Raw genomic sequence first — 26,582 nt, forward strand, 5'->3', positions numbered from 1 at the left:
GGTTGTGATGGTGCAGCAAGGAAGCTCAGAGACATGCGATGCAGTTTCAGGGTTTTTACTCACAGGTGTTGCTCTGGTCACTCCGGCCTTGAGTGACCACCCGAGCCGTGCTGCGTCCACCAGGTGTGGGACTCGGCCAACTCCCAGGCAGTCCAGAGCGTGGTCCTGAGCTCCCCTCTCTTCCTTCCTTCTGGCCGTTCCCACCAGGGATCCACCTTTGTCCGGCTCCCTCGGGCCTCTTGGTGGTAAAACCTTCTCTGGCTTTCCTGACCCTATTCGTGGTGTGCCTTCCTGGTGGATGTGGTGAGGGTCGTGCCAAAACTTGACCACGACCTCCGGTTCCTGGCTGAGGATCATTTGCCTCCACCAGTTTGGGATCCGGTACCCTGATCTGCCAACCCTTCACCCGTTAACTTGTGGGATCTCAGGGTTCCCTCTTGTCCTGCGTCTCTGGGCCTTTCTTCCTCCTCCTCTCCACTACAGGCCTGGCCCTGGAGCTGGGCCCAGCCGGAGCCACAGCTCCCTGTCAGCCCTCCTGGCTGAACTCTCCCTCTGACTCTCTCCCTGTCTCAAGATGGTGCCCACCATATATACTCCCTCTATGTGTGAGCCCAGGTGACTAGCACCCAATGGGCTCCTACCTCTATGCCCAGAGTCCCTCCCCTATCTGCCCCTACACTACTGGGATGTTCCTCCCCCCCTCCCACTCCAGCCAGGGACAGACGCTGTCGTACCTGCACATCTAACTGGTGGGAGTACCGTAGTTCTGTCCCCCGGAAATGGGATGAGTGTAGTGCATGCAGCTAGCTGAGCTCAGTCCCACACTCCATCCTTACCCGGGAGTGGAATACCACACCTCTGGTTTGAGGTGCAATACCCCTGTAGCAGCCGAGTCCTCAGGGTGCTACATTCCCCCCTGGTAAATCACAGCACGTCCTCGGGCTGTAAAAGAATAAAACATACCAAAACATACAAACTTTTTAAAACATACACTAACATATAAAACATTATAAAAAACATTATCAGAAAATATAACGTACAGGTAATTTCTTATATTAACATTTTAGCAGTATAAACTTTCAATATAAAACTCTTTTATATAAATCGTTCTTGTTCTTCCGGCCACGGTGCAACTTGTGACCGGGTAAAGTGCAACAGTCACTGGAAGAAAACAGCAGTTCTCCTATAAAGCCGGTAGGGGGCGCCTTAGGAAGCGCAACTATTTACAGGGTATGGCCGATCTCAGTCCTCGGCCAGTGGGGAAAAGGGATGGCTGCTCACAGTCCTCAGCCTGTGGGGAAAAGGGACACACAGGTAATAGTTCCACGCTAGTCCCAACGGGGACCACACTTCACTTAGCAGCAATTCACATAACAGTTCTTGTAACAGTTCTCATACCCCAACGGGTAACTATATACAGCTCTTTTGTTTATGCTACTTCCCTTCAGTAGCGGTGTCTTCTCCTTGTCTCCTCCTGAGGATAATCTTCAGACCCGTCCGGGTCCTCTTGATCTCCCTCATACCGCAGCTCTTCTTCCATCAGCCGGTGCACATGAAGGGCGTATGGTCCTTTTGCACACTGATGCCGGGTGAAGGTGACCTCGTCACCCAGGTAAAGGTCACGTCCCCGGTGTCCCTCTGGCAGATGGGACTCGACATCCCTGCGGGTAACAAAGACGTCGCCGGGGGTTTTGTGATCCCTGATAAAGCCCCAACCGTGCTCCAGTTGGAACTTGATTACAGTCCCGGTGGCGCGGGGACCGTGGGCTGCACGGGGGTTTCTCCGGGTCCGTCTTTTCTGCTCCGCGCTCTGGACCTGCAGCCGCTCCTCGCGGATCCGCCTCTCTCGCCGTTCTTTGTTGAAGACCTCCAGTTGTTGTCGGCAGCACTCCGCACGCTGGGCTGCGGCCGTCCGGGTCTCTTGGGTGAACCCCATGAGGTTTTCACCGGTGGGGTCCCATGCGAACTGCGCCTCCTCCAACGGGAGTGGGGTGATCTTGGCGGGTGCCGGAGCCGGGATCAGGGGCTCACACAGGGGCCATTCCTTCCGGAATCGGGGATTGAGGTATTCCGGTGGCCACTCAAAGGGCTGCCCATCCGGGCAAGTATGCTGTGCGAACAGGTCTTCACCTAAGGGCAGCACTGTGGAGGTCGAGGGCGCGGTGGTGGTAGCGGCGCCCGGATTCACCAGGCCTTGCGACCAGGCCGGTGGCACTTTAAAGGTGAAGGGCACTGTGGAGACGGCGGCGCCCGGGGGCACTCGGCCTTGCGACCAGGCCGGTGGCGTTTCCTGCTTGGCCGCGCTCAGGGTTAAGGCGCGTGATGTCACAGGGGGCGTGGCCGCGGCTCCTGCCGCTTGAGGCCTAGTTCGGAGCGGTGGCGGTGCAGCAACGGGCACGGTCGGTGGGATTTCGGGCTCTGCGACGGGGAGCTGGGGCAGGCTTACGGCTACTAGGCTTGGGGTGGTGACGTCCCCTTTACCTGCTTCCATCTCTTCAGCTCCTTCCACGGCGTCGTCTCCAGCCTTCGTCCCTCCTGCACCATCCTCAGAGGCAGACAGACTCCTCGTCCCGGGTGGCGTCCTTTGCTGGCGGGTTCCAGCCTGCAGGGCCATTTCTCTGCTCCACTCTGTCAGCACTTCTTGCTGCACTCGGGCCATCTTCCGGGCCAAGCCCTCCAGCGCGGTCTGTGCATGCTCCCGATCTTTGGGGAGCTGTGCCAGGATCTCCACCAGGCCTTCTGGGGTGGCGGCCTGCAACAGGCTTCTGACCAGAGGGTCGGTGCTGCCTGACTCTCCCTCCATCTCCGGGTGCGATCTTTCCAGACTCCTCCAGGCTGCACCCATCTTCTTGGTTTTGTTCTGTATCCGCCCATCCTGAGGGTGGTCCCGGGGCCACTTGGTGATTGTCAGTTCCAGGGGCAGACCCCTCGCTCTGATGGACATCTCTATCATTGCAGTCTCTGCTGGTGGGGGCGGTCTCCGCTTTTGGCGCTCTTCTGGGACCAGGCCCACGATGGGAGGTGGTCTCTTGCCACCCTCTGGCACGCCCATAATGGCGTCCGCTCTGCCAGGGCGGGAAATCGTCTCAGATGGCGGGAATCGTCTCCTAATGGCGGGAAACTCCGTGGATGGCGGGAAAAGGCTGCAGATGGCGGGCAAACGGCGGGAAACGACCCGAGATGGCGTCCGATGGCGGGGACCCTCCGGAACCGGCGGGAGACTTCTTCTTACGGTAAATATGAACTTTTCCTCAGGCACGCAGTACCCGGTGGTTGCGGGCACGTAATCCTGCCGACTACGCCAAAGTTGACGCGCCCCCTGGGCCATGTTCAAGGGACACCCGGAGCCGGATCTGGATAGGGGTAGTAGTCCTTGTGGCGGTGACCCGGTCCGTGCCCAGGGTGGTCAAACTACGTGTGTGGCAGTCTTTGTAGATGTTGTTTAAGTGTCGACTACGCCACCCGTTGATTGCGGCTAGGAGGCCGCCGCTGCAGAGCAGACCGCTGAGGCCGGTGGTAGGATTGTGCAGCAAGGATGGTATAACCCCCAACGGGAGGGGTATGGCCTCAGGGCAGCAGATGTGGAAGATGGTGGTTGTGATGGTGCAGCAAGGAAGCTCAGAGACATGCGATGCAGTTTCAGGGTTTTTACTCACAGGTGTTGCTCTGGTCACTCCGGCCTTGAGTGACCACCCGAGCCGTGCTGCGTCCACCAGGTGTGGGACTCGGCCAACTCCCAGGCAGTCCAGAGCGTGGTCCTGAGCTCCCCTCTCTTCCTTCCTTCTGGCCGTTCCCACCAGGGATCCACCTTTGTCCGGCTCCCTCGGGCCTCTTGGTGGTAAAACCTTCTCTGGCTTTCCTGACCCTATTCGTGGTGTGCCTTCCTGGTGGATGTGGTGAGGGTCGTGCCAAAACTTGACCACGACCTCCGGTTCCTGGCTGAGGATCATTAGCCTCCACCAGTTTGGGATCCGGTACCCTGATCTGCCAACCCTTCACCCGTTAACTTGTGGGATCTCAGGGTTCACTCTTGTCCTGCGTCTCTGGGCCTTTCTTCCTCCTCCTCTCCACTACAGGCCTGGCCCTGGAGCTGGGCCCAGCCGGAGCCACAGCTCCCTGTCAGCCCTCCTGGCTGAACTCTCCCTCTGACTCTCTCCCTGTCTCAAGATGGTGCCCACCATATATACTCCCTCTATGTGTGAGCCCAGGTGACTAGCACCCAATGGGCTCCTACCTCTATGCCCAGAGTCCCTCCCCTATCTGCCCCTACACTACTGGGATGTTCCTCCCCCCCTCCCACTCCAGCCATGGACAGACGCTGTCGTACCTGCACATCTAACTGGTGGGAGTACCGTAGTTCTGTCCCCCGGAAATGGGATGAGTGTAGTGCATGCAGCTAGCTGAGCTCAGTCCCACACTCCATCCTTACCCGGGAGTGGAATACCACACCTCTGGTTTGAGGTGCAATACCCCTGTAGCAGCCGAGTCCTCAGGGTGCTACAGCTATATAAATAAAAATTATTATTATTATTATTGTGTATCACACGAGGGTCTTGCCACAGACACTTACACATGAACTGTGTCATGTGGGCCAAGCTGCAAAAAGGCAAATGTTCTCTGTCCCCAACAGTAGAAATAGCACCCATCCTTTCCTCACGCTGACTCGCCTGCTTCTCCTCCTCCACCTCCTCCTCTCCAGCCCATCTAGGCTGGACAGAAATGAAGCTTGAGTTGGGTGTCCCCTCTGTAGCACAGGAAAACAAGTCCTCTCCCTCCTCATCCTCCCCATCTTCCTCCACATCACCCAATGTTGCCTCAGAATATTGGCTGGGCTGGGTAGTAACACCCATTGGGAAATCTGGCTTTATGCCAACATGCTGGGCACTCAAAGCTTCCTCTTTGAGACTATGCATAGAGGCCTTGTCTGCTATCCAAGACAGAATCTGCTCTTTCTCTTCTGGCTTCCACGCATGTTTACTTTCCAGACCGGAAACTTTTTCCAGGAACATAGTGGATGCATCAAGCTTCTTCTGACCTGAGACAGACAGAGTGCCTTCTCACGCACCACGTCCACGTCCCTTAACAACAGGCTTTTTGGCATTTTGGGTTTTGTTGACAGATTTTCAGATGTTGATGGCACAAGCCAAGCTAGCTGTCACAGCCAAAATAGTGAGTCTACCATGACTCAGCCCATAGGGCTAATTTTTACAAACCCTATGCACATTGTGCAGTGGACAAACCAGGACAGTATTCCTACTTCAGCCTAGCTACTATTTGTGATTGAAGGCCCTTGGGATGGTGGCTTCCTACGTCAACCATGACTCAGTCCATAGGGTTCGTTTTTACAAACCCTATGCACTATTATTTGTCATTTGAGGCCCTTGTCACAGGTTGTGCCACATCCACATTGTGACTGAGATAGGGAATACATATTCAATAGAAATGTACTGTCAGTCACTCTATTTGGCAAAAAAGACATGCCTGACTTGTGCCACATTGTGACTGAGATAGGGGATACATATTCAATAGAAATTTACACTGACTGTTGATAACCAACTGATCGCCCTCTGAAAACTTGAATTGAGGGCCACAACTACTACAGTACTCCATCGTAGAAAATGTTTGTCAAGGAATCTTCCTGCACCTATGACACAGCCCCCAGGAGTAATTTTTGGAAATACGATGCACATTCTGCACTGGACCAAGTAGTACAGTATCAAGAAGTCTTCTCTTCCTATATAATCTGGGGAATATTGACAATCAAAATCTCTGAGACATTTGGAGAAGCTTCTCCACCCCATCCTGGAGGGGGGCACCATATATCTTTTGTAAATTGACTTGCACTAGTGATATATTTGAGCTCGTCATCCAGTTGACTAGCGCAGCTTTATTTTTCCAGTTCACAGAGTTCAGCCATACCTGAGGATCGCAGGCCGCCCTCACTGCTACCTTCTAGTACTCCATGTCTCTTGGCCATTTTCTCTGCAGTCTCTGCCCTTAAATGAGTTAAACAATATAGTGAAGGCCCTACAATATGAATAAGTGAGGGCACTCTCAAATGTACACAAGAGGGACCTCCACAATTTCTAGACGAGGGCACTTCAAAATGTACAGTATGTCACAGGGCCACACGAGGGCTCTCAAAAAGCTCAGCTTTCCTGCCTACTGCAGGCCCTCTGAACATTTGAATTTAGGTCCGCAGTATCATATGGTGGTGGAGGAGGAGGAGGAGGAGGAGGGTCAAGCTCAATGCTACAATGGGCACATTGTACACTGCTATGGAATATGTATTCTACTATCTTAGTGTCAATGATGGTGGGACCGCCCAAATGTCTAAGTAACAACTGTCCCTCCAAAACGCATGTTACAGAGCCACCTGAGGCCTCTTAGGTCAAAGGTCACCATACCTACTGGTGCGTTCTAGCTGTGCTTGTAAAGTGCTGGGGAATAGCGAACTAAAAATGGTGTATGACAGAGGAACCTACAAAATGTATAAGTCAGGACCCTCCCAATTGTAAAAGGCGAAATGAAAGCCACAACAGTATGTGTGAACAAAGGCTAAAAGGGATATTTTTTTGCTTTCTCTGGTTTATTTAGCCTTATACAGTGCAAGTGATTATGCAGGAAAAACTGTTTCATAACCTTTTTGGCCTGTTAAATGCAATTTAGGTTTGGTTTGGCAGTTGTTTTTGTGTGTCTGTAAAAGTGGCGTAATACTGCGACAAACTTATTCCCAGATACCATATGTGAGTCAGAAATGCATGCAGGCCCATTCTCCAGGCTCTTCCCATTCTGTTTCATCACTTTCCCATCCATTTCAGCCTTTTCCTCAGGCCCCCAGACCTCTTTGTAGGGTCCAGCAGAAAATTACTCACATTTCCCATTGACTTACATTGTATTCGCTATTCGGAACGAATACGCGATTATTACAAAGTACTCGTTACGAGTATAGCGATTACAAATATTGCGGTACTCGCTCATCCCTAGTGACAGACAGTTGCCCTGCAGTTGGTTGCAGGAGATCTCTATGTTTGGCATTACAGACATCTTCATAGAGGCTGGCTGTCTCTAGGACCCAGTGGCTACCTCCCTCTGGATAATTAGCTTCCTGGCCTGGGTGTATAAATACCTGGTGTGTCTGAGAAGGAGGTGCCGGCAATATTCATTACTTCTTGTGAGGCTTAGCAAGAGCAGTACTTTGTACTCTCTGGAGCTTGAGGATGTGTGCGCATATGTTTGGAGTCGTCTAAAGCTAAGCAATTCCCCCCTGTTTGTCTACACTTGTTGTCTATAGAGTTTAGTGGAGATCGACTAGTGCTCATCTCCTCCTATCCCTAGCCTTAGCCATATACCTGGGAAAGTCAGGGCGAGGCACGCTTTCGGCGATTGGCGAAGAGTCAATATAGGGTCGGTCGTTGAGACAAGGTGACACTAGACCAGACTAGGAGGTCTCCACTTCTCCCTTTCACTAGTGTCTGGCCTCCCTTTCCCTCTTCCCTCTGTGTTGCACTTAGTCTTTCCCACACCTTGCGTGACACATTACAGTTCGTCATTGTTCTCCCAATCACTGGGCCATGCCTACTCGCATGGCACTCTGCCAGAGTGATAAACCAAGGTCTCAAAGTTCAAGGAATCTGTCCAGTTTGCAAGTCCAAGGAATCTCAATTTTTAACAACAAGTCAATAATCAGGAGGCATCAAACAAGATTTGGTCAAATTTATGAGGTTTCATCTGGCTAATAATAATTTGATTTCAATTTGGGTATTATGCTTCTCCCACGAAAAAATTGGAGCTAAATAGGTGCTTGAAAATTTGATAATTTGCAGATTCTAGCAAAACCTTCTACTTTCACCGATTTGTATAACCTTATGGCTTGTCCTTCTTGATGTTGCAATTTCAATGTTGAGAAGTGTATTAGAAAAAATGCATCGGATTGTGCCAAATGACAGATTTTGTCTCTGCTTTACCTGTGATCATTCAAATTGGGTTTGACATTCTCGTTTCCTTTTGTCTTGTCTGGACAGGGATCTGTGTTGCAAAGCCACATGATATTCAGGTGATGATGAACTTCTTTATTGACCTGAAGCTTCCATATTCCGTGGTGAGAAATGAGCAAGTAGAAATCCGAGCGATTCTCTACAATTACGGCAACAGTGAACTTAAGGCAAGAGAATAAGATGGAGTAAACCTAAATGAAAAAATACATTTTATTTTTATTCTCCTCAAGGATCACAAAGTTAAACATTTTCAGACTGTACTTCATTGCTTTATTTTTCTTTTTTCTCTCCCAATCACTATTCTGCGGTACTGTTTCAATGACCAGGTCATGTTCCTTTATAAGCTGCTTTCAACTGCTGCTCAAAAAAAATCTGCGCACTACATCCATACAGTCTGAGCCTCTCTGCCCTCCCCTGTATTCATACAAAGGATTTCGTAACCCAGTCTGTTTAAATATATTGTACGGATCTTGCTGAGCAGTTCTACGGGAGCTTAACCTGGCATTGAAACAGCACAGCAACGTAGTGTTTGGGTGAAAAGTAAGCAATTAAATAATAATAATTTTATTATAATTTTATTAAACAAAAAATGTTTATTTACTCTTTAAAGAACCCTACATCTCCTACATCTTTACATCGTCCTCTTGTTCTCGTTGGTTTAGGTGCGGGTAGACTGGACCTACAATGAGAATTTCTGCAGTTTCTCTACTGCCAAAAAGAAATATCGTCAAGAATATAAGATCCAACCTTCATCATCGGTGGCGGCTACGTTTGTTATTGTGCCATTAACCTTGGGAGAGCATGACATCGAAGTAAAGGCGGCTGGACAGTATGTATCTGATGGTGTGAAGAAAAAACTGAAGGTTGTGGTAAGTAACAAATCCTGATAATATCCCTCAATGATCTAGAGCTTAAAATAAGGGAATGAATTTGACAAATTAAATCCATAAATAACATTAATTCCCTCTGCACATGGCCACATAACCTCCAAATAGTAAAGGGGTGTAATAGAACATCAACTGACTTTTACGGGCATCGTACGTTGCAGTTTGGTGCCACATTGACCTCTATGCACAAGTGTGAAACCTTCTGTAGTGGGAAGGAGAATTCAGGCAGCATTTATGGTGCTTGAGAAAGACTTTAAGTAAATTTAAAGTGCAATCTTAATTAGTTAAAAAAATGTCACGTTTTGGTTCTTATTATGCAAGCGATTATTCAATTTCCATCTACTTTCTTGTTATATCTATAGCCAGAAGGAAGACGTCTGACCCAGGCCCTAAAATCAGTTGTTTTGGAGCCACAAGGAAAAGGTTTGTAAATTGTATTTGGTGATGTTGTTATTCCATACGCATATAAATAAGTCTTTTTTTTCTTTCAATAGAATTAATATTTCTGTTGTCGATATCATGTATTTTCAAGATGTATCGCTATAGCTTAATACGTCATTGAATATCTTCTAATTTGCTAATTCTTCTAAAGGTGGAGTTCAGGAAGAACGGATCACAACCGTTGATCCCATAAATATTGTCCCCAACACAAATGTTGAGACCATTGTTACCATCCAAGGTGAGTGCTGACAAACTGTCCTACTTATTATACATATTTATTTGGTGGAGATGAGTTAAGGATTGAGTGTGAGTCGAATTCCCTGAAATTCTTGGTTTCACACGAATTTACATAGTAACACATTAACGTTGTATAAAGACCTAGGTCCATCAAGTTCAACCTTTCTCCACCAATTGTACTCCCTACACTAACACTACACTAACTTACTCGAACTAGGCCTTACAAATGTATTTCCAGTTTTATTATTACTAGACTATTAGAATTACAAATGAACCAGTTTATAATTTTTTAATTAGCTTTATTTTTTGTATTACTCTTATGGTATTACTAAAATCCCTGTACGTAAATCTGTTGATCCAGAAGAAGGCAAAAAAAAAAAACAGGACACATTCAGCCACTTTGCATCACGGGGAAAAATTCCATCTTGACCCCGAGAAAAAGCGATCAGTCCTAGGACCCAGGATCAAATGAACTACTATAGGTGTAACATTTTATCTAATTTAACTGTAACTCACAATGTTACCTGTATCAAGGAAATCATCCGGCCCTTTTTTGAAAGCTGTAATAGTGTCGGCCATTATTACCTCTTGTGGTCGGCATTCCACAGCCCGACTGCTCTGCCCTTTCCTGTTTAGGTGCCGGAATCGTCTTTCTTCCACCAGTAATGAGTGCCCCCTAGTCCTTAGTATGGTCTTTGGAAGGAATAAGTCATGTGCTAGACCTTTGTACTGACCACACATATATTTATACATGTAAATGAGATCCCCTCTAAGGTGTCGTTTTTCTAAGCTAAACAAGTTCAACTTTTTCAACCTCTCATCATAGGTTGAACATTTTGAACAATTTGAACATTTTGAGATTCAATTAGCAGGTTGCAAAAAAAAATAACAACCTACTAAATCACCAGAGAGAAGGTTTAGGTCATTTTTCATGGCCATGCGGACCTCTCCATAATGGCCTGCAGCAATGACATTTATTGGATGATCATACCTTGCATAGTGGTGGTCAGTACTTGGACCATCACCGATCAGCAGTTTCCAGTAGAGCACAGTTTGTGCGGCAAAGTTGTTTTACATCTCCCGTGTCTCTTCTTAAGAGTGGAAGCCCTTACGGACAACAATGTCCTCTTGCCCTCTCTCTCCTGTAGAGTGGAAACTCTTATTGTCCTCAAGGTTCGCTGTCTCTACCTAATATGTTTTTTTATTCCGAGCAATTACATCCTTTCCAATATTGTGGTTTGCACAAATTTATTCACCACAAACTATATTTTTTGGAAAAATTTGGCAAAATTGGTGAATTTGAATGTCAAAAGATCTGCTCATCTCCACAATTTGGTATATGGAGTGAAGAAAAATCTCTGTGACACACTGGTTCTGTTTCTTGCTTAATCTCATTGCCTTATATGTCTGTAATATCCAGGAAACCCGGTTAGTGAAATGGTGGAGCAATCCATTGACGGTATCAATCTGAACCACCTGATCAGTGCCCCTCATGGATGTGGAGAGCAAAACATGATGACTATGACATGTCCCCTGATAGCCACACAGTACTTGGATTTAAGCAACCAATGGGAAAGAGTAGGACTACAGCGCAGGGAACAGGCCATCCAGTTCATCAAAAATGGTAAGATACCTAATTGTTTTAGTTTTTTACTAGAAGGTAGGACTAAATCTTTTATTGGGTGAAAGTCAACATTTTTATGATTCAAAAATTCAAAGGGTGGTCACAGAGCTACCTTCAAGTCAATTTTAAACCAATGACAGCTGCCTAGAGAGAGTGTTCTTCCATCTTATATCTTGTATCAATGTATTTATCTAAGCTGATGTGGGCTCATGCTCACATTAATATAGATGACCAATTTTTTTAACCTCCTTCTGCTAACCACAACAACCTGACAAATGTTGTTCTGTTGAGATTTTTATTATTTTAGTTTAATCTTTCATACTTTGTTATGGTTGTATTTCTAAAAATTGCATGGTCTTTTTTTGTATGCTCCTCTGGTTTAAAGAGTAACCGTCATTTTAATTTTTATTACGTAAATCAATACTACACGTGAAAATAAACTTTTTAATACATTGTGGGTGAAATCGGTATTGAGCATGTCACCAATTTTCTAAGTATATGTATTTCAAAAGGTGCTATTGACATGAAATTCTCGCTTGGTTGTCGGTAACAACCAACCCAATCCACACAGGCAAAGAAATCAAACCATTGATGTCCATAAATTAAGTTATGTGTAATAATGAAAAATGACGCAGGGAAAAAGTATTGAAGAAAGAGAGATGCAAAAAGTCATGGAAAGTTCTGACACCAGCTGAAATCTATCAGTAATTAGAAAGCAATCCTGCCACTTAGTGACAAATAATATTAGCTGGATCAACTGATGTCCTATAAGAAGGTGTCTGTAACGGGTCTGGGAGGCGGAACCTCTGAGCTACTATACAAGGGGGCGGTCCTTGTAAGGGAGCGGGTGGCGACCAGGGAAGACGGGCAGGAAGTCACAGCAGGTGACCGGGACAGTCTCTGAGTGAACGGGCTGGAGGTCACGGCAAGTGACCGGGGCAGTCTCTGGATGAACGGGCAGATGGTCACGGCAAGTGACCGGGGCAGTCTCTGAATGAACGGGCAGATGGTCACGGCAAGTGACCGGGGCAGTCTCTGAATGAACGGGCAGATGGTCACGGCAAGTGACCGGGGCAGTCTCTGGATGAACGGGCAGATGGTCACGGCAAGTGACCGGGGCAGTCTCTGGGTAAAGGGTTGGTACGACCTGTGGCGGCTGATGATAGACGTGAGCTCCCAGGTGAGCAGGCGAGAGTCTCTGGATGAACGGGTGGTCACAGCATGTGACGGCGGAGCCTCCAGGAAGACCAACAGACAGGCGGCAGATGAGCGCTCCCAGGTGAGCGGGCAGAAGTCTCTGGACAGGCGGGTGGTCACAGCACGTGACGGCAGAGCCTCCAGGTAGGCTAGCAGACAGGCAGCAGATGAGCGCTCCCAGGTGAGCGGGCAGGAGTCACTGGACAGGCAGGTGGTCACAGCACGTGACGGCGGAGCCTCCAGGTAGGCTAGCAGGCAGGTAGCAGATGTGTGCTCCCAGGTGAGCAGGCAAGCTGGTCCATAGACAGACTGACAGGAGTTGGAAGGCAGACCGTCGGACCTCAGGCAAGCAGGCAGGTGGCTGAAGTGCGCTCCCAGGTGAGCGGACAGGCTGGTCCTTAGACAGACTGACAGGAGTAGTAAGGCAGACCGTCGGACCTCAGACTAGCAGGCAGGTAGCAGATAATCAGGCAGGAATAAGGCAGCAAGCTGGCAGGAATCTGGCAGGTATCTGGCAGGTAACTGGCAACGGGACCTGAGGGCTGAAGCAGAGTAGTGAACAGTGCAACAACATTGCTCGGGCACCTCCATTTTGGAGGAGGTGCCTTATATATGGTGAAGTCCTCCGGCCATTGGCCGGGGACTCCTTAGGACGGCGCGCGCGGCCCCTTTAAGAGGGAGGGAGAGCGCGCGCCCTAAGCACAGTGGCCGTGAAGGAGCGCGCGCTGCCAGCAGAGAGGGAGGAGGACGCCGGGCACGGAGCAGAGAGGTGAGGGGAACAGCGTCCCTGCCTAGCAGAGGGCAGGGACGCCGGCGCTACAGTACCCCCCCCTTTAGGCCCCCCCTTTTTTAGGCCAGACAGAAATTTAGCTAGGATAAGAGGGGCATGGATGTTCTCCCGGGTCTCCCACGTTCTCTCCTCAGGACCAAACCCCTTCCAATCTACTAGAAAAAAGGTCTTTCCTCTTACCCTTTTGGTGGCAAGAATGTTCTCTACCTCAAACTCGTCCTCAGCAGAAACCGGAGCAGGAGGCGTACCTGTAGACTTGGAAAAAGAGTTAAGTACCACAGGTTTGAGGAGAGATACATGGAAGGAGTTAGGGATCCGTAAGTTGGCCGGGAGTTTCAATTTATAGGCCACCGGGTTGATCTGACTGATGACCTCCAGAGGACCGATGAACCGAGGCCCTAACTTGTAAGAAGGTATCTTGAGTCGGACATATTTAGATGAGAGCCAGACTTTATCTCCAGGACAAAATTGTGGAGGATCCAGGCGTTTTTTGTCAGCGTGTCTTTTCATCCGTTCGGACGACAGAAGGAGTGCGGATCGGGTACTCTCCCAAATGGAGGAAAATTTGCTAACGAGAGATTCCGCAGCCGGGTTGTCCACAGAGGTGGAGACAGGAAAAGGAATCCGAGGATGCTGACCGAAGACTACAAAAAATGGGGATTTGGAGGAGGATTCGCTCTCGTGATTGTTATAAGAGAACTCGGCCCATGGTAGGAGATCCACCCAGTCTGAATGATGGGCATTAACGAAGTGCCGGAGGTAACTGGTCAGGTTCTGATTGATCCGCTCCACTTGACCATTGGACTGTGGGTGGTAAGCGGAAGAGAAGTCCAGGGTGACGTCAAGCAGTTTACAAGTGGCTCTCCAGAAACGTGAGGTGAACTGTACCCCACGATCCGACACGATGTGGAGGGGCAGGCCATGAAGACGGAAGATGTGGCGGATAAAGTCTTTAGCCAGCTCGGGTGCAGACGGGAGGGCTGGCAGGGGAATAAAGTGAGCTATCTTGGAAAAGCGATCAGCGACCACCCAAATGACCGTACAACCGGCGGAGACGGGGAGATCAGTTATGAAGTCCATAGCAATATGCTGCCAGGGGGCAGCAGGCACAGGAAGCGGAAGGAGGCGACCGGCTGGCAGGTGTCTCGGGACTTTGTTGCGGGCGCAGGACACACAGGCAGAAACAAAGTCTATTACGTCCTTGTGCAGGGTAGGCCACCAGTAGTGCCGGGCAATAAGCTGGAGGGTCTTTTTCTGACCGGCGTGGCCAGCTAGTTTAGACGAATGGCCCCAGTATAGGATCTTCTTCCGATCAGGTACTGAAACAAACGTCTTACCGGGAGGGAGACGATTTAGACTCACGGGAGCCACCTGCATTACTCTGGCGGGATCGATGATATGTTTAGGTTCTTCCTCGAGATCGGACACCAGAAAGGATTGGGACAAGGCGTCTGCTTTGACGTTTTTGTCAGCCGGGCGAAAATGAAGAACAAAATCAAAGCGAGCAAAAAACAAGGACCACCGGGCTTGGCGCGGGTTAAGTCTCTGGGCATGCTGGAGGTAAGCCAAGTTCTTGTGGTCAGTGTAAATTATTACCGGGTGAAGAGCCCCCTCGAGTAGGTAACGCCACTCCTCCAACGCCAGCTTGATGGCCAATAACTCTCGGTCTCCTATGGAATAGTTGCGCTCAGAAGAGGAGAAGAGTTTGGAGAAGAAGCCACAAGTTACCATTCTCCCGGAAGATGATTTTTGAGTAAGTACCGCTCCGGCTCCAGAGGAGGAGGCGTCAACTTCCAGGAAGAACTGCTTGTTGCCGTCCGGGCGATGCAGCACCGGGGCGGAAGAGAAGGCCTGTTTTAGGGAAAGAAAGGCCTCCTCTGCTTCGGGCGGCCACTCTTTGGGATTAGTACCCTTACGGGTGAGCGCGGAAATTGGGGCAGTCCGGGAAGAGAAGTGTGGTATGAAGAGGCGGTAGTAGTTAGCGAAGCCCAGGAATCGCTGAATGGCCTTCAACCCCTCCGGTCGAGGCCATTTCTCGATGGCAGACAGTTTCTCTGGATCCATTCGTAGGCCGGTCTGAGAAATAATGTAGCCCAAAAACGGAAGCGAGGTCTGCTCAAAGAGGCACTTCTCGTATTTAGCGAAGAGGTGATTCTGCCTGAGCCTGAGCAGGACCTGATGAACGTCCCTCCGGTGAGTCTGGAGATCCGGAGAGAAGACCAAGATGTCGTCCAGGTACACCACTACGCAAGAGTAGAGAAGGTCCCGGAAGATGTCATTGACCAACTCTTGAAAGACGGCAGGAGCGTTACAGAGACAAAAGGGCATTACCAGATATTCATAGTGGCCGTCCCGGGTGTTGAATGCCGTCTTCCATTCATCCCCCTGACGGATACGGACCAGGTTGTACGCCCCACGGAGGTCCAGTTTGGTGAAGATTCTAGCCCCCCTCAGACGATCAAAATAACTCCGGAATGAGCGGAAGGGGGTACTTATTTTTCACCGTGATCTGGTTAAGGCCTCTATAGTCTATACAGGGACGGAGAGAGCCGTCCTTCTTTTTGACGAAAAAGAAGCCTGCTCCCGCCGGGGAGGTAGATTTCCGGATGAATCCCCTGGCCAGATTCTCCTCAATATATTCGGACATCGACCGGGTCTCAGCAGCGGATAATGGATAAATACGCCCACGGGGAGGAGTAGTACTAGGTAACAGGTCGATAGGGCAGTCGTATGGTCTATGAGGGGGTAGTGTCTCTGCTTCCTTTTTATTAAAGACATCAGCATAAGACCAATAAGGAATCGGAAGTCCAGGTAGATTAGCTGGGGTAGGAGAAGGACGGACGGGATGGACGGAAACCAGACAGGTCTTATGGCAGTCCTGTCCCCAGCGAAGGACCTCTCCGGTCTGCCAGTCAAGCACGGGTGCATGTCTCTGGAGCCAAGGTAGGCCTAGCAAGAGGGCGTGGGAGAGTCCAGGCAGAACATGAAAGGAGATACTCTCAGAATGCAGCATTCCCACCTGCAGAGTAATGGATTCGGTGATGAGTTGGATGGGGCGTGGTAAGAGACCCCCATCCACGGCAGCAACAGACAAGGGTACAGCCAGAGGTTTGGTGGGGATGCGGTATTTCTCTACCAGGGACTGTGAAATAAGATTCCCGGCTGCTCCAGAGTCAAGTTGGGCTAGTTCGAAATAACGGTTCTCCCCGCAGACGATTGAGACTGACAACAGCAGAGATGGAGAGGATTTATTCTTGTCTAGGTCGACCTCTCTGAGCGAACCTAGACACAGGCGTTTCCCGACCTCTCCGGGCAGGTACGGATCCGGTGCTCCTTACTGCCACAGTAGAAGCAGCTCCCCTCGGCACGGCGTAAGTCCTGACGGGTTTTGACCATCTTGGTCTGGTCGACCTGCATAGGCTCAGGAGAGTGTACCTGGGTAGAGACGGAGGGAGTGACGGGTTTCTGAAAAGTAGGAGCTAGACGTGGTAACCTCCTCTCACGGGTGACCTCTTTGGCACGCTCCTGGAACCGTAGGTCAATCCGGGTGGCAAGAGTTATTAGGTCATCGAGAGTGGTAGGGATGTCCCGACCGGCAAGTTAATCTTTAATACGGCCGGACAGACCCTCCCAGAAGACGGATACCAGAGCGTCGTTATCCCAGGCCACCTCCGAGGCAAGGGTACGGAACCGTATGGCATATTGGCCCACGGTGAGACTTCCCTGACGGAGGCGTAGCAGTGATGATGCGGATGAGGTCTTCCGTCCGGGTTCGTCGAAGACTTTCCGGAAAGCCATGAGAAAAGCAGGCAAGTTGGACACCAGGGGGTCTCCTCTCTCCCATAGAGGATTTAGCCAGGCCAGGGCCTCCCCGGTGAGATGGGACATGATGAATGCAATTTTGGCTCGGTCGGAGTTAAACTGGTGGGACAATAGTTCAAAGTGCAGGGTGCACTGATTTATGAAGCCCCGAGCCTGGGCGGAGTCGCCTCCGAAGCGAGGAGGTGCAGAAAGCCGGGGTCCGGGGTAGGATACCATGGCATTAGTGGGCAGCGGAGCTGCCGGATTGCGAGACATGGCACTGGCGGAGGTTGCTGGTGGAGCAGTCAGAGTGTCCAGGCGAGTATTGACATTCCGCAGGTGACCCAGGATGGACTCCTGTTGGGACCTTTGACGGGACAGTTCATGACACAGGTCCAAGAGCGAGGGAGCTTGGGTGCCACCGGGTTCCATGGCCCGAGCAAACTGTAACGGGTCTGGGAGGCGGAACCTCTGAGCTACTATACAAAGGGGCGGTCCTTGTAAGGGAGCGGGTGGCGACCAGGGAAGACGGGCAGGAAGTCACAGCAGGTGACCGGGACAGTCTCTGAGTGAACGGGCTGGAGGTCACGGCAAGTGACCGGGGCAGTCTCTGGATGAACGGGCAGATGGTCACGGCAAGTGACCGGGGCAGTCTCTGAATGAACGGGCAGATGGTCACGGCAAGTGACCGGGACAGTCTCTGAATGAACGGGCAGATGGTCACGGCAAGTGACCGGGGCAGTCTCTGGATGAACGGGCAGATGGTCACGGCAAGTGACCGGGGCAGTCTCTGGGTAAAGGGTTGGTACGACCTGTGGCGGCTGATGATAGACGTGAGCTCCCAGGTGAGCAGGCGAGAGTCTCTGGATGAACGGGTGGTCACAGCATGTGACGGCGGAGCCTCCAGGAAGACCAACAGACAGGCGGCAGATGAGCGCTCCCAGGTGAGCGGGCAGAAGTCTCTGGACAGGCGGGTGGTCACAGCACGTGACAGCAGAGCCTCCAGGTAGGCTAGCAGACAGGCAGCAGATGAGCGCTCCCAGGTGAGCGGGCAGGAGTCACTGGACAGGCAGGTGGTCACAGCACGTGACGGCGGAGCCTCCAGGTAGGCTAGCAGGCAGGTAGCAGATGTGTGCTCCCAGGTGAGCAGGCAAGCTGGTCCATAGACAGACTGACAGGAGTTGGAAGGCAGACCGTCGGACCTCAGGCAAGCAGGCAGGTGGCTGAAGTGCGCTCCCAGGTGAGCGGACAGGCTGGTCCTTAGACAGACTAACAGGAGTAGTAAGGCAGACCGTCGGACCTCAGACTAGCAGGCAGGTAGCAGATAATCAGGCAGGAATAAGACAGCAAGCTGGCAGGAATCTGGCAGGTATCTGGCAGGTAACTGGCAACGGGACCTGAGGGCTGAAGCAGAGTAGTGAACAGTGCTACAACATTGCTCGGGCACCTCCATTTTGGAGGAGGTGCCTTATATATGGTGAAGTCCTCCGGCCATTGGCCGGGGACTCCTTAGGACGGCGCGCGCGGCCCCTTTAAGAGGGAGGGAGAGCGCGCGCGCGCGCCCTAAGCACAGTGGCCGGGAAGGAGCGCGCGCTGCCAGCAGAGCGGGAGGAGGACGCCGGGCACGGAGCAGAGAGGTGAGGGGAACAGCGTCCCTGCCTAGCAGAGGGCAGGGACGCCGGCGCTACAGTGTCTCATTGTGCCACACAAGAAACATCTCATGATAGGTAAAATTAGTGAGCTGTCTCAAGACCTTGGCAGCCTTATTGTTGAAAAAATATACTGATGACATTGGTTACAGAAGAATTTCTAAACTACTGAAGATTCCAGTGAGCAATGTTGGGGTTATAATCCAGAAGTGGAAAGAACATAATTTCACCATAAACCGACTATGACCAGGTGCTCCCAGCAAGACTTCAAACAGAGGAGTGAAAAGAATTATCAGAACAGTTGTTCTAAGAGCAAAGGAGAAGCTGTAGATAGCTACAGAAACCTGGAATTAGCAGGTACAATTGCTTCAAAGAAAACTATAAGTAATGCGCTCAACCTCTATGGCCTGTATGCACGCTCACTATGCAACCTCCATGGCCTATGTGCACGCTCACCACGCAAGACTCCATTGTTGAGCAAAAAACATGTTCAAGTGCGTCTAAAGTTTGCTCAACAACATTTAGACAAGCCTGTGAAATACTGGGAGAATATAGTCTGGTCAGATAAGACCAAAATTAAACTTTTTGGGTGCCATAATACACACCATGTTTGGAGGCCAATAGGCTCTGCATATCACCCCAAAACACCATACCAACAGTGAAGTTTGGAGGTGGGAACATGATGGTGTGGGGGTGTTTTTCAGCATACGACAATGGCAAACATCATGTGATTGAAGGAGCGATGAAAGGACAAATGTACTGAGACATTCTTGATAAAAATCTGCTGCCATCAATCAGGATGATGAAGATGAAACGAGGGTGGAAATTTCAGCAAGACGATGCCAGGACTGATCATTTTCAAAATTCTCGATTTACTGCTCCTCCCTTCTACATAGAATCTTATGAGCAGCAACTGCCATCTCTTATCTCAGTAATGTAAAAATCTGTCTTCACTGAAAACGAATTTTATCAGTAAATTGATATGCAAATTGCCTTTTCAGAGAAAAAGAGGACTTGAACTCTATAGCGCCACCTATTGGCAGTAGCAATTCTACAAGTCACAATCTACCCTTTAACGAGTCTTGCAATATGACTTAGGATAAAAGCCAAATCAGAATCTCAGTTTGCAGACACGGCGTTTCGGGCTGTTGGCCCTCGTCAGTGCAAAGTATGAGAACTGATTTGGCTAGATGAGAGGCTCTGGACTGAGGTCTAAGGTCATTTTGAAATTGAAAGATCAGTCCTGGTGGATAAAGAAGCAGATTTCTCTGATAAGATATATTTCAAAGTTGCTCCTTTTCATGTGTACTATTGATTTACGAAATAAAAATTAAGTGACTAATTACATTTCTTAATAATTACAATACAATACACATACTAATTACAAGGCCAAATTACAAAAAAAAGACAGGGACATTCAAAATTGTAACGCATAAAAGCTGATTTTAGACACAATATAAAAATATGTTTAAACATCAAAAGGTTCATTTAAATTTTTGTAAATTTTAACAAAAAATCAAAGTGATCACTAGAGGGCAGAGGGTACTTTTAAAGTTTTTTTTTCATACTAATATTGACATAAGTGCATACATTCGGTGCTGCAGCTTAACGCATCTCAGTCCCATTTATTTGTACAAAACTAAGTGGAAAAACCATTCACAACTAGTACCAAATGTACATTGCTGTGCCTGGAACAGAAAGAATGGAACATGGCAAATATTGGAGTCATTGATAGGCGAATGTTCAGGTTAGGGATTAGCATATGTTGGTTAGCTCATCGGTAGAGATGCCAAAAGTTACTCAGACATTAATGAATTATTGTAATGATAGGCCATCAATATCACATACCTGTGTAACTGTGCATAAATGTTATAGCTTTTAAAAGGGAAACTATTATCAGAAAAAAAACAATTGTTTAAATCATATTTTTGTGTTAAAAGGATTTTTACATTTTTTTTTTACATCATAATTTATGTTATAAATAAAAAATAGAAATTTAGTGATTTTCACACCGATCACTGGGACTTTAGTAGACTCTAACTTCTTGTTGGTTTGGGAAACAACACTTGTACATTAGCCACAATGTTCAGACCCTAACCCTACCTTTTGTTTCGAAGTTTTTAATGAGCGTGTGCAAAGGTCATTGTAAAGGGAGAAGGTGGGCTTTGACATCACCTATTGTGATTGGTGGATCCTGTGTTATCAGCTGTATATAGAGGTGTTATCAGTCATTGTACAGGAGGAGGAGGTGAGCTGTGACATCACCTATTGTGAATGGTTGATCCTGTGTTATCTACTGTATATAGAGGTATTATCAGTCATTGTAAAGGAGGAGGAGGTGAGCTGTGACATCACCTATTGTGAATGGTGGATCCTGTGTTATCTACTGTATATAGAGGTGTTATCAGTCATTGTACAGGAGGAGAAGGAGGTGAGCTGTGACATCACCTATTGTGATTGGTGGATCCTGTGTTATCAGCTGTGTATAGAGGTGTTACCTGTCATTATAATCCTGCCTCTGATAATACGGAGCCTTGCTGAAAACTCTTCCTGAAAAGTATAGGAAGAATGAGTTTAAACAAACCCCACTGGCCATTGTCAGATTTGCAAGATTGTTAAATTTTTAAATAATGATTGTGATATAAAAAAAGGGTTTTCTGATTATAGTTTCCCTTTTAATGTACGATTACTAATACAGTGCCTACACATTTCTCAGCGTCTATATTGTATATTTGATGGCCATACTGTATGTAGGTGCTTTCAGCTAAAACAAATTTTTCGTATGTAGGCATCATACAGTTACTTAACAAGGGCATACAAATTGATAGTAAAGAATAGTGATGAGTGAGCATGCTCGCTACTGCTCGATGCTCGCTCGAACATCTCACTGCTCGAGATGCTCGGCGCTCGCCAAGTATTTCCGGGTTACTCGGGCGGGAGCTCGGTTCACCTCCCTGCATGTTTTGTGCTCTTTACAGAGCCAATGAACATGCAGGGATTGCCTCCACTCACTGTAATGCCGTAGCCATGTTGGTTGTGGCATTACAGTGATTGGCTGGCCGCACAGCGTCATCAGGTCTATATCAGACCTGGCGCCGCCATGCTCGTCACAGTCACTCCGGATCAGACAGTGTAGGGAGAGCTGCTGCTGAGCTAGGGAGAGATTTGCTTGTGTATTAAGTAGTGTAGAGAGAAAAACCGTACATTACACATATCCATCTAAAAAACAGTCCTTCTGAGGACTAATCCATCTGCAGAGATATCAGGCAGGCAGTGTATATAGGCAGGCAGTGTATATAGCCGACTACCGTGCATATAGCCCAAGAGGCTCCATTCCAATTCTGCCTTCTGCTGCTGTTAGATATTTCTATACAAAGGTCCAGGTCTCAGGCGTCAGGAATACTTTTCTTTGGATCTTAATCCTCATTATTTGCTTAAAAAGCAATCCAGAGAACACAGTTTTTCTGCGCCATTTGCTTGTTGGCACTGCAGAATACAGCCAGATCCTTTCTATATTACAGCACTAGAGATCCAATTGTTTAAAAATGTGTTTTCTACGTCAAACGGATCACATATACGTTGTCAGAAAATACTGCCATTTCTGGCCTCCATTAAACATTTCCTTTAGTGTGTCAGTGAAGCAATTCACACCAGATTGCTGTTCAAACTACCTACCTACAGGCCAGGTATTTAAAACTCTGTTTTGTCCGTCACACGGATCACATATAAGTTCGCTCCAAACTCAGTCATTTGGAGTGAGCGTGGAAGATACTGTCCTCCATTTAAAATGGACAAGGCACGTGGCAAGGGACAGGGAACTGGACGTGATGGTAATAGTGTATGCAGAGGCCAAGGACAAGGCTGTGGGCAAGCTGAAATTGTGCCACAACAAACACCCACACCTTCTCGCCTGACCTTCCTGTCCCAATATCTAGGGCACCGCAGCACACCACTATTGAAGCCAGAGCAGTGTCAAAAGGTTGTTGGTTGGATAGCGGATAATGCTTCCAGTCTCTTAGCCACCACCACCACCTCCACCCTGTCTTACACACGGTCATGTCTCAGTAGCCATGACTCTGGACCGCATATTCCTCACCCTGATCTTCCTTCCTCCTTCCATGCCGAGTACCCAGAGACAACTGATCCCACACTTGGACACTCTGAAGAGCTGTTCACTTTTCCATTTATAGATTCGAGTCTCTCGCCCGGTCCACTTGAAGTGGGGCAAGAGGAGATCGCTTGTAGCGATGCCCAAATATTTGAGCAGCCACGGTCACACGAAGGTGACGGTGGGAAAGTGTCACAAGAGGTGGATGATGATGAGACACAATTGCCAGAAAGTCAGGAGGAGGACCAGGGTGCGCAAGTGGAAGAGGAGGTGGTGGATGATATAGTAACTGACCCAACCTGGCAGGAGGACATGCAGAGCGAGCACAGCAGCACACAGGGGGAGGGAGGCAGAGCACCCCAACAGGCAGGAAGAACCAGTGTGGTGGCTGCAGACAGAAGGCAGGCAACCGTTCCCCGTAACACCAACACGAAGGAAGTTGCCAGTACAACTGTTAGGTCTTCCCGAGTCTGGTTGTTTTTTAAAGACTCTGCCAATAACTCCAAAAAGGCCATTTGCACCACCTGCTAGGCCAGCATCGCAGGGGTGGCAAAACGACAAGCCTGACCACCACCAGCATAATCAGGCACATGGCAGCAAAGCATCCGACTTTGTGGGCCGAACCCCAGGGTCCAGGAACAGTGTATGCGGGTGGCACCATTGCTTCTTCCGGTGTTGTGCATGCAAGCCAATCCACTGTCCATGGTGCATACGAAGATGCCTCCTGCCCTGCACCTGTCGTTGCGCACTCTCAAGTAAGAGCATCAGGAAGCACGTCCATGTCCTTGTCGCAGCGCAGCGTTCAGTTGTCCATACCCCAGTTCTTGGAACGCAAGCGCAAATATGCAGCCAACGCCCCACAGGCCACACTACTAAATTCTCACATTTCACGATTGCTTAAGCTCGAAATGTTGCCTTTTAGGCTCGTGGAGACGGAAGCATTCCGCAACCTGATGGCGCGGCCGTCCCTTCCCTCGGTCCCCAGCCGCCACTATTTCTCCCTGTGTGCTGTTCCCGCATTACACAAGCACGTGTCCCAAAACATTAGCCGTGCCCTCAACAACGCAGTTACCGGGAAAGTCCACCTAACCACGGACACATGGACAAGTGTTTGTGGGCAGGGACAGTACATCTCGCTGACGGCACACTGGGTTAACATAGTGGAAGCCAGGACCCAGTCAGACCTTAGGACGGCACAAGTCCTCCTGACGCCAAGGATTGCGGGCCCTAGGTCAATCAGGGTTGCCCCCACGATCCACAGCTCCTGCACCTCATCTTTCTCAGCCTCTTCCTCCTTTTTAGCTTCCATCTCTGAAATGACCACATCAGTCACAAGCTGGAAGCACTGCAGCTCTGCCTCGGCCAAGTGGCAACAGGCTGTGCTGAAGCTAATATACTTAGGTGACAAACCGCACAATGCTGAAGAGGTGTGGACAGCTCTGAAAGAGCAGGCAGATCTGTGGCTCACACCGCTGAACCTACAGCCAGGCATGGTCCTGTGTGACAATGGGCTGAACCTGGTGGCGGTTCTGAGGCGAGGCGAGCTCACACACGTACCATGCCTGGCCCATGTGCTTAACCTCGTGGTTCAGCGATTTCTCAAAACCTACGCGGATCTGTCAGATCTGCTTGTCAAAGTATACCGCCTGTGTGCCCATTTTAGAAAGTCAGCTACAGCTTTTGCCGCCCTTGCGGTGCTTCAGCAGCATTTGCAGCTTCCGGCTCACAGACTGGTGTGTGATGTCCCCACGCATTGGAACTCTACACTGCAGATGTTGGGAAGGATTTGTGAGCAGAAGAGGGCAGTTGTTGAGTACCAGCATCAACAGGGCCGTCGGTATTCAGTTCAGAGTCCACACATAAGACTTCAGGAGTGGACATGGATGTCAGACAATTGTACCATCCTCCAAAACTTTGAGAACTCCACCAAGATGGTGAGCAGCGATGACAGTATAATTAGCATCACCATCCCCCTTCTCTATCTTCTGAAACGCTCTCTGCTCACAATCAAAGAGGATGCATTGCAGGCGGAGCACGATGAGATGGAGCAAGGAACCATACAGGGTGATTACACACAGCCAAGCCTCATCTCATCCCAATGTGGATTGGGTGACAATGAGGAAGAGGAGGAGGAAGGACAGGAGCTAGTTTCATGCACTATAGATGGTACTACCTGCACAGCTGTCATACCGTCCGTTCAGCGTGGATGGCCAGAGGACAGAGAGGAGGAGGAGGAGGAATTGGAGAGCATGGTCAGTCATCCTCTTGGTGAGGACACGGAAGTCTTGCCTGTTAGTAGTCTGGCACGCATGGCTGAGTTTATATTACGCTGCCTTTCCCATGACCCTCGGGTTCTCAAAATTTTGGGTGACAGTCATTACTGGTTGGTGACACTTATAGACCCACACTACAAAGAGAACTTTATATCTATTATCCTTGAGGCGGACAGGTCTACTAAAATGGGGCTGAACCAAAAGGCCCTTGCTGCGGAACTATTAAAAAAATTCCCATCTGAAAATGTTGGGGGCAGAGGGCACACTTTGTTGGACAACCAAGGAGTACAGGCGAGAGAGACACAACTTCAATCCAGCAGAGGCAGGGGAACACTGTAAGAGTGCTGGGAGAGTTTTCTCAGACCCTCCCATCGCACAGGCTCTGAGGCGCGGGATACTCTCACAAGGAGTGCAAAGTTTGGGAAGATGCTAAGGGAGTACCTTGCCGACCGTACCAACGTCCTCCGTGATTCCTCTATGCCTTATAATTATTAGGTATCCAAGCTGGATACGTGGTATGAACTGGCTCTCTATGCCTTGGAGGTCCTGGCCTGCCCTGTCGCCAGCATTTTATCAGAGCTGGTTTTTAGTGCCGCTGGTGGAATTATAACTGATAAACGCATCCGCCTGTCAAGTGAAAATGCTGACAGGCTGACTCTTATAAAAATGAAAATTGGTCAGCCTTTGGACTCACTGCATACCCTATAGCTGTATAGCAGACCCTCTCCTTTCTAATGAGAACATGTCGTACCTTGTTACAGTGGCCCTGCTCTATGTTTCTTTAAATTCTTAGTGGGGTTTTTCTTAAAATTGGTCAGCCGTTGGACTCACTGCATACCCTATAACTGTATAGCAGACTCTCTCCTTTCTAATGTGAACATGTCGTACTTGTTACTGTGGCCCTGCTCTGTGTGTCTTTAAATTGTTAGTGGGGTTTTTCCTAAAATTGGTCAGCCTTTGGACTCACTGCATACCCTATACCTGTATAGCAGACTCTCCCCTTTCTAATGGGAATTTGTCATTACTGTGGCCCTGCTCTGTGTGTCTTTAAATTCTTAGTGGGGTTTTTCCCAAATTTTGGCAGCCCTTGGAGTCACAGCATGGGCATTACCACTCTAGGAAACCCGCTCCTTTACAATGGGAACATTTTTTTTACTGAGACCCTCCTCTATGTCTCTTCAAAGGGGTATTGGGCTGCGTCCAAATTTTTGGCAGCCCTTGCAGTCACTGGATATGCAATAACAGTATAGGAGACCCACTTGTTAATAATGGGAACAACAAAGCATAGCCGGCTGATGGCTCTCTAACAATAGCGAGGGCCTACTGCTGGCCTTTTAAGAATAGTAAGGGCCATCTGATGGCCCTATAAAAATAGGCTTTATGACTTTCAGAGTCCCTCCATAATAAATAAAACAGGATGTGTCTGATGATGTGTCACACACCACATTGCCAGATAAGGTTGTAAAATATTAAAATTACATTTCCCGGTGATTGCATTTGTCTTAAAAAATAACGTAAAAAACCCCAAAACAATAGGATCTTTCTTTGGTATAAAAAACGGCGTCACCAATTTAACCT

General features: G+C 48.9%; 1 protein-coding gene across 1 annotated transcript in view; it reads left to right on the forward strand.

Annotated features, from left to right (window-relative positions):
• The window catches only part of LOC141167052 (complement C3-like), a 139,690-nt gene that overhangs the window by 59,760 nt on the left and 53,348 nt on the right, over window positions 1–26,582 (forward strand). The window contains exons 20-24 of the mRNA XM_073654378.1: window positions 8,025–8,164; window positions 8,660–8,866; window positions 9,247–9,307; window positions 9,477–9,563; window positions 10,983–11,186. Coding sequence (XP_073510479.1) covers window positions 8,025–8,164; window positions 8,660–8,866; window positions 9,247–9,307; window positions 9,477–9,563; window positions 10,983–11,186 — 699 coding nt within the window. The remainder of the gene's footprint in view (window positions 1–8,024; window positions 8,165–8,659; window positions 8,867–9,246; window positions 9,308–9,476; window positions 9,564–10,982; window positions 11,187–26,582) is intronic.

Source organism: Phyllobates terribilis, unplaced genomic scaffold, assembly GCF_046119375.1.
Source record: "Phyllobates terribilis strain yellow unplaced genomic scaffold, ASM4611937v1 Scaffold_11__3_contigs__length_659146591, whole genome shotgun sequence".
NCBI lineage: Eukaryota > Metazoa > Chordata > Amphibia > Anura > Dendrobatidae > Phyllobates > Phyllobates terribilis.